The 12,433-nt window shown below is 46.8% G+C and overlaps 1 protein-coding gene across 3 annotated transcripts in view; it reads right to left on the bottom strand.

Moving 5' to 3' along the window:
* Positions 1–12,433, bottom strand: part of sema6bb (sema domain, transmembrane domain (TM), and cytoplasmic domain, (semaphorin) 6Bb) — a 183,649-nt gene that overhangs the window by 82,702 nt on the left and 88,514 nt on the right. For all 3 annotated transcript variants that reach the window (XM_084065609.1, XM_084065608.1, XM_084065610.1), the window contains exon 5: positions 12,273–12,335. In XM_084065609.1, the coding sequence (XP_083921735.1) occupies positions 12,273–12,335 (63 nt within the window). The remainder of the gene's footprint in view (positions 1–12,272; positions 12,336–12,433) is intronic.

The following is a 12,433-nucleotide window of genomic DNA, read 5'->3' as shown; positions in this document are numbered from 1 at the left end:
ACGAGTGACCACCTGTGTGGGCGTGTGGAGTGACTTGTGACAGTACATCCCCGCTGGCCAGGAGCCAAAGCCCTCGCTTTCCAAGAGCCACTAGTGGCCCCGACAGGATGGCACCAGCTTAGTAGCTACCTACCGACAGACAGACAGACACACAGACACACACAGACGCACACGCACACATGCGCACACACACACACACACACACGCACACGCACACGCACACACTTCAGAACCCCTGCCTGCACTGATGTCATTGGAAAGAAGAGAGGGAGAGGGGTGGGGCGGGTGGGTGTCAGAGAGTAGCAGAGGAGCAGAGTGCATGTTGGGAGCAGATCAGAGGGTTAGAGAGGGGGGGGTGGGTATGAGAGAGGAGTGAGTGTTATTCCAGATGCTCCTCCGCCCCCCCCCCCCCCCCGTACCCACCCCCCCCCCACCACTCCACCTTCCGACTCCACTCCCTACAGGGTTCTCAAATTATTTGGCAGGCCTTACAGGCAGGGGGCTTTAGTACATTTCTGTGTCTGTGTGGATTGTGCATGTGTGTGCATGTGTGTGCATGTGTGTGTGTGTGTGTGTGTGTGTGTGTGTGTGTGTGTGTGTGTGTGTGTGTGTGTGTGTGTGTGTGTGTGTGTGTGTGTGTGTGTGTGTGTGTGTGTGTGTGTGTGTGTGTGTGTGTGGCACTGGGTGGGGTGAGTGGGCAGAGAGTGAGGTGAGCATTCTTCACACTGCGACAGAGTGAGATGACATATGAACAGTCTCCACTCAGTGTGCTGCATACTAAGTTGTGTGTGTGTGTGTGTGTGTGTGTGTGTGTGTGTGTGTGTGTGTGCGCGCACGTGCGTGCATGTGATGAGTGCCTATGTACCCTATGCTATACTGTAGTCTGTTTACAATTGAACGCAGCGCATACAGAATTTATGTACTCTATGTGGTTATTTGCATGTATTTGCATGAATTAGAATGTAAGCCTTACATGTGCATGCTGTGTGAGTGTGAGTGTGAGTGTGAGTGTGAGTGTGAGTGTGAGTGTGTGTGTGAGTGTGTGTGTGTGTGTGTGTGTGTGTGTGTGTGTGTGTGTGTGTGTGTGTGTGTGTGTGTGTGTGTGTGTGTGTGTGTGTGTGTGTGTGTGCGCGCGTGCGTGTGTGTGTATGTGGCGGTGTGTCATTGCATGTCACAGCACAGATGCATGTACATGTGCGAGACTCATTTACATGCTGTTTGTCAGTGGGAGTGCAGTCTGTCAGGCGGTTGGTCGCCCAGCGGACCGGTGGGTTGGAGCTATAATCACGACGCCGGATGAAGCACTGCTCCTCCTAACAGCCCGGCTCGGCTGCCAGGCTCTCAGACAGGGCAGTAAATACTTAGAAGAGCCCCGCCATCACCCAGAATGTGGCGCTCCTGGCAATGCCTCGACCACGGGACAAAGCGAGGGATTGATGCAGCTCGCAGCACACTGACGGCGTTCGTTCATCTTGCTCCGTCCATTGTTGTTCTCGCTGTCCATTCATTTGCCATAATCCTGCATATCCAGCTTGTGTAGATGTATTTATGTTATGGCCTGGTTACCTAAAAGTATATAGGTCTATGTTTGCCTCTTGCAGACTCCCACTTCAGTTCATTTGCAAAAATACATCAGTGAAGTCCTTGTTTTGTTTAACAGAATTATACAATTACATAATATGTAACTGCGGATTTACAGTATATTATAAATCCAATTACTGTATGTCCTGATTCTGCCTGCCTCTCCCCTCTCCCACTATCCCCGCTCCCTTCTCTCGGCTCCCTCACTCCCTGGGCATCTTCCAGACAAAACGCCACCTGTGCTGGCTGGCAAGGCTTCCCCAGACTCAGACGATTGCCACCCTCCGCCTCCTCTCTACACTTGCTGATGGTGGTGGTGGCTGTGCAGCCCGGACTTTAAATAATTAATTCACACACAGCACAGATGAAATTACTCAAGCCCACCCCGTCTGCAACGTAAATATGTTTGCATTCTGTGAATGGACTGGGGAACGGGGAAGGAGAGAGAGAGGGTGGGTGGAGAGATCAAATGAAAGAAAACTGTATTTGCGTAGTGGGAATGATGTGCATATATGCAGTGTTATAGCGCTGATATCGCGCAGCTTTGTAAAGCGTTGATCAACGCGGTAATGTTTCAGTGCCCAGCATTGGCCGGGTTAGGCTCTCTTCCTCTCTCCCCCTCCCTCTCCCTGTGTCTCCCTCAGTGTCTCTTGTCTGTCTCACTGTCATTGATCAAGCTTGGGGCCGGGGGAAGACGTTACAGTCACAAACAAGCATGAAGACTTGTCACGCTGAGATCAGATGATCTCTTGTTGTGGTGGCTTGCTGATTCTGGGTTTCGTAAGGTGTTGTGCTGATTTGAAATGATGTCGGGCATGTCCATATTTGGGCTGATAACGTTATCAGCCTGCCCGTCATAATCAGCCTGTCCCTGTCGTTACCGAATAATTGCAACCCATCTATCCATCCATCCATCTATACCAGCAGTGGTTCCCAAATTGTTTTACTTGAGACCCAAAAGAGAAATTTGATGTCTCCCCGGGACCAAAACTAGTGAAAATTGCCGATCTACAAGCTCACAGAGCAACGCGTTACTCTGCAATGCGTTGTGAGCTTGTACATCTACAAGCTCACAACTACAAGCTCACGCCGATCTAACAAGCTCACAACGCGTTACTCTGCAACGCGTTGTGAGCTTGTAGTTGTGAGCTTGTAGATCTACAAGCTCACAACAACAAGCTCACGCCGTTCTACAAGCTCACAATGTGTTGCTCTGCAACGTGTTGTGCACGCACACACACACACACACACACACACACACACACACACACACACACACACACACACACACACACACACACACACACACACACACACACACACACACACACACCATACTCAGTGTTGCCAGATTCTGTGAGAGAAACAAGCAACCAGGTCTAGGAAAACCAGCCCAAAAGAAGCGACAATGGGCCACATGAGCACTTTAACACATACATCAGCTATTTGAAAATAGCAGATCTACAAGCTCACAACGCGTCGCGATGCGACGCGTTGTGAGCTTGTAGAGCGGCTTTTTTCAAATACAATCTTGCGGGGAAATTATAATAAGCAGATCTGGCAACCCTGACTATACTGTATGTGCAACAGAGCAGAGCAGACAGCAGGTCTTGTGTCAGTCTCTAGCTTTCAGGCAGACGTCTGTGGGGATACTCTCTCCTCTCTCTCTGCTATCTCTCTGCTATCTGCTTCTAGTCTCTCCTCTCTGCCTTTTCCTTCTAGGTTGCACTTTACATTTCGACCTGAGCAAGTGCATTCCCTGCCTCGTCAATTCCGAGCCTGAATACCAGCATACACCGTATTATATGCACTTCCACACAAACTCACATAACACTGCACACTTTCAAGCATGTACACACACACACACACACACACACACACACACACACACACACACACACACACACACACACACACACACACACACACACACACACACACACACACACACACACACACACACACACGAAGACGGAGAGAGAAAGAGTCAGAGGCTAAACAATTCCTCTGTTGCTACAACACATCTGCTCACAACAACCCACAGCAGTCAGACACCATTACAATAGATTAGACCTATTGCATCTGCTTTCCATCTATTCCCCGAGAACCCAACCTTTTCCTCCTGACATGATATACATCTCTCCAGTTTTGGATGGGGAACCAGCTCAGTTCTTGTTCCAGAAATGAACCTTCAACTCCAACATGTTTTCTTCCAACAAAACATGACTGACCTCATTTTTCCTTTACATGAGGATTACTCTTTGAACTTTCCATCCTTTTGTCCTGACCCAGACATACTTGGTTCATACTCTGTGAAATCCTCTGTTCCATGTTTGGAGCCAAGGCAGGAATCCCCCCAGGTGAGAAAATGATGGCCCCATAAAATATAATTAATTATCATCACGGCCTGCTTTAGTTATTTTCTTAGATGTACAGCCATCTACGTGTGTGCGTGTGTGTGTGTGTGCGTGTGTGTGTGTGTGTGTGTGTGTGTGTGTGTGTGTGTGTGTGTGTGTGTGTGTGTGTGTGTGTGTGTGTGTGTGTGTGTGTGTGTGCGTGCGTGTGTGTGTGTGTGTGTGTGTGTGTGTGTGTGTGTGTGTGTGTGTTGGGGGTGGTGGAGGGGGGGGGGGGGGGGGGTTGGTGGGTGTTCTATTTAGCAAGCAGCTCCTCCAAATCTCGAAAGTTTCCATTACATGCCTGGCTGGTCCCCTGATCAGCGGGACCAGGGAGAAGGGAGCAAGCTCTGCCAAGTGCTGCCATGAGCCAGGACTCTTCCACAGACACTGACGCACACACCGGCGCACACACACACACACACACACACACACATGCTACGCGCACGTACGAGCAGCACACGTACATACACGTGCAAGCCCACACCGCACACACATACGCTCGCGTGCGCACACTCAGATAAACCACAGAGGGGCTAGTAGCTTGGCTGGCCTTCTCCCTGGGCGATCTTGATTTGACTCTGATCTTTAACAGCAGGCCTGTCATTTCCAGGCAAAACTCTGACACTGAACTTGACTTAAAACAGAATAACTTTCCAGGACATGAGGGATGTGTGTCTGCGTGTGTGTGCGTGTGTGTGTGTGTGTGTGTGTGTGTGTGTGTGTGTGTGTGTGTGCGCGCGCGCTTGTGCGTGCGCGTGTGTTTGTGTGTGTGCGAGTGTGCACACATGTGCGTGTGTGTGCGTGCGAGCGAGCATGTGTGTGTGTGTGTGTGTGTGTGTGTGTGTGTGTGTGTGCAGTAGGAGGATGAACTAATCACTTACACCTCTAGACTGGACCTGAGTTGACTCTGTACTTGGGCCACTTTTCCCATGTACACCCAAATCCCTTTGTCAAAAATAGCCGATCTACAAGCTCACAACGCGCCACGTGTGAGCTTGTAGATTGGCTATTTTTGGCTCATGTTCCCACCAGAATATGGATGCTGCTGGGGTTCAAGTGGTTAACAGTAGTGCAACATTTGCTCTAATGTGCGGTTTGTGGATGCTATGGTTTTATTCAGCATGTTAATGATAATCCACGTTCCCCTGCAAACCATCCTTGTCAATTTGATGGTAATTGTGCCTGAACACCCCACAGGCCACAACGTAAACAACACAGAGACAGACGGATGGGGAGAGACAGACAGAGAGAGAGAGAGCGAGAGAGAGAGAGAGAGAGTCAGAGAGACAGAGACAGAGAGACAGAGCGGTATAAATAGAATTAGTGTCAACAAGGTAAAGAGAGGTAGGAGGAGAAGGAACAGAAATACTGTAGAATGAGGTATAAGCCAGAAAAAAACAAGAAAGAGAAAGTTGGAATGAGAAAAAGAGAGAGAAATATGGAGAGAATGAGAAAGAGAGAGAGAAAGATGGAGAGAATGAGAAAGAGAGAGAAAGATAGAGAGAATGAGAAAAAGAGAGAGAAAGATGGAGCGAATGAGAAAGATAGAGAGAATGAGAAAGAGAGAGAGAAAGATGGAGAGAATGAGAAAGAGAGAGAAAGATAGAGAGAATGAGAAATAGAGAAAGAAAGATGGAGAGAAGAGACAAAAAGAGAAAGATAGAGAAAATAAGAAAAAGAGAGCGAAAGATGGAGAATGAGAAAATGAGAGAAAGATGGAGAGAATGAGAAAACGAGAGAAAGATGGAGAGAATGAGAAAGAGAGAGAAAGATGGAGAGAAGAGAAAAAAGAGAGAAAGATGGAGAAAATAAGAAAAAGAGAGAGAAAGATGGAGAGAATGAGAAAAAGAGAGAGAAAGATGTAGTGAATGAGGAAGAGAGAGAGAAAGATGGGGAGAATGAGAAAATAAGAGAGAAAGATGGAGAGAATGAGAAAAAGAGAGGGAAAGATGTAGTGAATGAGAAAGAGAGAGGGAAAGATGGAGAGAATGAGAAAGAGGGAGGGAAAGATGGAGAGAATGAGAAAAAGAGATAGAAAGATGGAGAAAATAAGAAAAAGAGCAAAAAGAGAGATAAAAAAGATGGAGAGAATGAGAAAACAAGAGAGAAAGATGGAGAGAAGAGGAAAAAGAGAGAGAAAGAACCTTGGCCAAGACCAGACCGCCAAGTGAGAGTCTAAGCAACAGAGCTGACCTGTAGGATGACCTATGGCCACAGGGTCAGGGAAACACAGTTCACACACACACACACACACACACACACACACACACACACACACACACACACACACACACACACACACACACACACACACACACACACACACACACACACACACACACACACACACACACACACACACACTCAGTGACGGCGGGGATCCAGCAAAAGTCCTGGGCATTTAACCTGAACTGCCCCAAGGACAGCGCAATGTTTGATCCTTGGCTCCTCCTGCAGGCTTTGGGTCAACAAAAGTGTCCCTGAGCAAGACGCTTGAAGGTAAACGACGCCGGTTTTCAACCTAATCCCCATTGTTCTGATGTTAGAAGCTCAATAACAAGAGTGTGGCAAAAAATATACGCTGTTTTCTGTTTATTTCCAAATCGCAATTGACATCGCAAAACAATGACATCAAACACGTGTTTATGCCCCGCCTACTCGGGTATGATGCTCGTTGGGATTGCATATGCCCCACCCAGTGTTGCCAGATTCTGTGAGAGAAACAAGCAACCAGGTCTAGGAAAACCAGCCCAAAAGAAGCGACTATGGGCCACATGAGCACTTTAACATATACATCAGCTATCTGAAAATAGCCGATGTAATTATGCCTATATATGGACATATCGGTTGGCTAGGCGGTTCTGGACAACCGATATCCGACCTATCCAAACCTACAGTATCCAACCTGCAGGTAAAAAAAAAAAAGCAAAACTGGTCGGGAGCTTGCAAAAAAAAAATCTATTCTGTGCCATCTAAAATGGAAGATATCTATATAGATAGCCCTCTATGGTTTATCTGAAGATATCATATATTGCCCATAGGCCTACTAGGCAAAATATGATATTTAATATGCCTTTTATTGCAAGATACGGAGGAACTGTTTTAATAAATACTTTATGAACTGCATATTTGAAACAGTATAAATGTTACCAAAGGGTCCATTTGGTAACATTTGTACGCTCGCCGAGTTACAAAATTATCACTGAGGATTTACATGTTTTATTTACTATTGAAAGCTGTAACACCACAACATGTTACATGTAGTGTACTAAGCGTAGCACATTTTACATGTAGGGTACTAAGCTCAGACTACTCAGCACATTTTACATGTAGTGTACTAAGCGTAGCACATTTTACATGTAGGGTACTAAGCGTAGCACATTTTACATGTAGTGTACTAAGCGTAGCACATTTTACATGTAGTGTACTAAGCGTAGCACATTTTACATGTAGTTTACTAAGCGTAGCACACAACAACTGAATGAACCCTTAGTCCGCCTCATCAGCCACCCTAGAGACCGGGAGAAAAACAACTCAAACAAAAACCATGTGGAAAATAGGGCAGATCCATACTGTAGATAAACATTATACATGATAACTGACATCAAAAGGCCTCTGAAACCAAATACAGTCCATACAACAGGCAGACTGTGAACCACTGGGAGAGAGGGGGCCTCCACTATAGGGAAATGGAACCATGGAGTGTGGTATTTACAGACTGATTAACATTCAGGAGTCAAAAGACGGTGAAACCATATCTGTTGACGGGTTTGGCCTTATCTGGGCTTGGACGGATGAAAACCCAGACCTCCTCAGAGAGCCAGACCAACAACACACTATTGATCAAACAATCTCACTAAGTGCTGCTTGCAACTATGTGCAACTTCTCTTTAAAATCAAATCTACATGGAGTTTCCTTTGTTTGGGTTCGCCGGTCACGCTACTGTGCCCTAATGTGTTGGTACTGAGCCAACTATAGGGCGATCTCTCCTTCTCTCTCTCTCTTTTTATCTCACTCTCACCTCATTCTTTATGTTTCTTTTTGATATACTACTATTAACCCATTGAGACCGGGAACGCATCTGTGTGTCATTTTTAGATTTCTTTGGCTATTCAAAAATAGCAGATATACAAGCTCATAGCGCGGCACCGAGTGCCGCGCTATGAGCTTGTATATCTGCTATTTTTGAAAAATTGTGAAAAAAAATGTGAAAAATTGTGAAAAATTTTGAAAAATTGTGAAAATCTTTGAATATATATATTTTTTTAAGCGTTAGGATTTAGAAACTTAAAAAAACAAATCGGCCTCAGGTCTAAATTTCTTTGTGTGTGTGTGTGTGTGTGTGTGTGTGTGTGTGTGTGTGTGTGTGTGTGTGTGTGTGTGTGTGTGTGTGTGTGTGTGTGTGTGTGTGTGTGTGTGTGTGTGTGTGTGTGTGTGCGTGTGCGTGTGTGTGTATGGGTGAATACAATGTACATTGTAATGCGCTTTGGAAAAAGGCACCACAAACAGTATAAATGCACCATTTGCCATGCATGTATAAAGGACACACAGAAGGAGCACACATAGAGAGAGGAGAGAGGAGAAGCAGGCGGTTGTCGTGCGGTAAACAGCTTTCAGGCTGAGCGGAAGGGAGGAGCGCTCGTCAACAATCGTTTGGTCCACACAGCAGGGCAGGAAAACACAAAGAATTAGGAAATTGAATTTCCAGCCTAATTTGGGGGGAGAATGGTATGTCCCTTCTGGTTGACAAAGCAGAAAACTTTAATTACAAAATCCAATTAATGTGCTATGTGAATATATCGCATCTGACACGAGCAGTTCCCCCGGGCAACAGAGGGACGTTTTGGGAAGGAGGTGAAACGTAGGAGAGGAGGTTGGGGTGGCGAGCGAGACGGACGTTACGTGGGCAAGGATGACGATGAAACCAAGGTGGAAATGAAAAGTCTGGCAGATGCTTCGAGACAAAGGTGTGTGCGTGTGCGTGTGCGTGTGCGTGTGCGCGTGCATGCGCGTGTGCGTGTGTGTGCGTGTGTGTGTGTGTGTGTGTGCTTGCGTGTGCGTGTGTGTGTGCTTGCGTGCTAGAGAAAGAGAGAGAGAGAGAGAGAGAGAGAGGCAGGGAGAGAGATAATGGGAGAGACAGAGACACATGGGTAATGAAAGACATCCATGCATTATCTGGAACCCACGCCATTTGCACGTTTTGAGGAGCTCACATGCACATGCACCATTAGCATGTACAGTGTATCAAGCTGTGAAGCGGTGCTCTTATCTCCGTCACGTTTAAATGTGTGACTCACAGCGCCGGCGGGCAGAGGTGTCATTAGAGGGGGGGGGGTTGGGGGAGTTGGAACGCCTCTCATATCTCACTCCAGTCCCGTCCTCAGGGCCAAGGCATGGACCCTCGCACCCCCCCCCCAACACCACCACCACCACCAAAACCTTTAATATCCATACCTCTCTTTAGAGACATTTTTCATCCTTTCATCCTTCACTCCCTTTGTTGTCTCACCTCTACCCCCACCCCACCCCCCCCAACCCCAATTTCACCTCCAGCTCTCTGTTTCCACACTCTTTCTTTAATCCCCCCGTCCGTCCCCCAAACCCCCCCCCCCACCCCGGCCTTTGTCTCCTGTGTCTCCGTGGTCTCAATTGTGTCTCTGTCTGGCACACAGATTTAATGTCAGGTGTTTCTTTCAGTTTGTTAAATAACTCATTTTCTTTCAGCCCAGAGGGGAGACAGTCATTTAGTTTCTACCCGGAGGGGACACCACCTCTCCCCCCCCCCCCCGCTCCCCACGCACATCCCACACACCCCTGCCCACCTAAACCTCCCCCTCCCCTCCCGCCGCCCACGGATGCAGACAAAGAGCACATCATGCTCGCGGCAACACTATGGGATTGAAATGTGCAATGAAACTATGACACAGAGTGATAATAACCCACAATACATGGGAATATAGGCCCATGTATAGTAGACAGGAGGTGTGGATATCTGAGGCATTATATGTGAGGGCTATTTCACTGCATCTCAGCCTCACACAAGATGAGCAATTATTTTGGGAAGATCCGCCATCCCAGTTTTCACCACGATAGGTACGAAATGGTACACAAAATGGTCTCTCCTAAGTGGGCGCCGCGAGAGACGGCAGATCTCGAAAAATGTTCTATGTTTACTAGACCTCGCGGGAGTGTGTTGCTGGAACAGAGAAAGGTTCGATAACAAAGTTGATTTTCTGGGGTGCCGGTGGCCGACTGGTTTGAGGCGCATATCACATATAGCAGTGAGTTCGATTCCCGAGCCCAATGTGGTCACTGCCTGACTCTCTCCCTTGTTTCCTGTCAGTCTCCACTGTACTGTATCAAAATAAAGGCAGAAAAGACCCATATTTTAAAAAAATGTTGATTTTCTCCTGATTTGTCTCTCTGAAAAAAGCCATTTTAGTGTCAGAATGTTTCGGAAGATTGTATGCCTTGTGACGACTGGGTCCAATATTTAGTTCAGTGACCATGGGGCTAAAGAATCGTTCAGAAGCTGTGTTCACGTTCACTCTCTCCCATTGGAATTAATAGAGTCCAACCTACTTCTGGTCTCCCGAAGAGGCGGCCACCTACATCAAGCATGCGGCAAGTCAACCGGAGATGGTGGGTCTTGCTTTCCTACATGTCTTGGGCCTCACCACCACACTGCTTCCTACATTTTGCAAGGGTACAAACTGCAACCTGCGGTCCTAATGGATGTCAGGTTCAAGCACGAGCAATGTACTCTAACTCTATCTATTCTTCTGCTCAAGTGTGCGTGCGTGTGTGTATTAGGGCATTAACCAAAAAGTCAACTAGTCGACAAATTGACTTGATTAACATAAGTCGACAAAGTTAACGAAAGTCACGTTTTTATTTTCATTTTTTAAATTGAATTGTTTTTATCATCATTTTTGCTCCATATGGACAGAAGTGATTCTTTCCTTTTCCAACTGTGTTATGTTATACTCATTAATTTTAGTTTTTCAATGGAACCAGGTATCGGCAGTTCTCAGTCATTAATTAACGAGCCCTTTTCAGGCAAGCTGTGCCTCTGCCTTTGATGTGCAGAGGTCCGCTGTGTGCGCTCTGTCCCAGTGAGTGATTGACAGGCCGAACTGCACTGTGTCAGAAGTCAGAGCAGAAGCCGCAAACTTCATTGTGTTGATAAATGCATCCAACATTATGTCATTATCCAATATTGCTGGTTGCCATGGAATCTGTAGCCTAATATTAACATAAAAACAGAAGCCGTACTTTAAGGGGGAAAGGATCGCTTAAGGGCAGATATGAAATCATTTTCGGTTAATAAAAGGAAAGCCCCCCCCCCCCCCGCCCCAATTGTCAATATGATGACGTCATCAAACTAGTCAACTCAACTTCAACTTTTACTGACACAAAGTCATAGAAAGTCGAAAATCTGAAGTCGTTAATGCCCTAGCGCAGGGGTCTTCAACGTTTTCAGGCTAACCCCCTAACTGAGAGGGAGATGAAGCAGGGACCCCCTTTATATTGTAGAAAATTGTGTTTAAGATTAACTTTTTGTTTTTTTACTTGGTCTGCTCTTTTTTCCCTCTACACCAAACGTCTTTGCCAAAAATAGCCGATCTACAAGCTCACAACGCCTCGCAGCGCAATTTTTGGCTAAAGTTCTCCTCAGAATAGGGACGCTGCTAGGGTTCAAGTGGTTAATGTAAAACATAAAAATCATATCACACAAAGATTTGGTAGTAACTCTGAGGACCCCCTAGGGGTCACGGACCCCCTGTTGAAGACCCCTGCCCTAGCTTGTATATGTGTGTGTGGATTAGGTTGAGCATAAACGAATAAGTGTGACACATGATGACACCCTCTCACACCTTTAGGCAGTGAGTGGGTGGTGGGTGAGACAATATACTTCTCTCACTCTGCACCTGTACCTTGACTGCTGTGCTGCCTCTGGCGCCTGAATTTCTCCCCGCGGGATCAATAAAGGTCTATCTGTCTGTCTGTCTGTCTGTCTGTCTGTCTCTCTGTGCCAGGGGGTACGCCAGTCAAATGATGATCAAACAGGTGGTGCTGTGTGCTTCACAGAGACAGCATGTTTGTGTTGAGTGAGTGAGAGAGACACATAGAGAGAGAGAGAGGGAGAGAGAGAGAACATGTGGGGTGCTGTAGACTAGAGAGACGTACCAGAGAGGGAGAGAAAGGAAGAGGAAGAAGAAGGGTTCCCAGGGTGTGCGAGAGGAAATTCAGAAGGCAAGAGAGAGAGAGAGACAAAGACAGCATTGTCTTACCTCACGCTTTCCCTTCATTCTGCAGATCCTGATGTCATTCTTGTTCGACTCCCATGTTCTCTTCTGTACATCAGAGCGCACGTGCACGCGCACACGCACACGCACACACACACACACACACACACACACACACACACACACACACACACACAGATTTTCTG

The sequence above is a fragment of the Gymnoscopelus microlampas genome (genome assembly GCF_963454915.1).
Source record: "Gymnoscopelus microlampas genome assembly, chromosome: 9".
NCBI lineage: Eukaryota > Metazoa > Chordata > Actinopteri > Myctophiformes > Myctophidae > Gymnoscopelus > Gymnoscopelus microlampas.
This window is presented reverse-complemented; position numbering and strand designations above follow the sequence as displayed.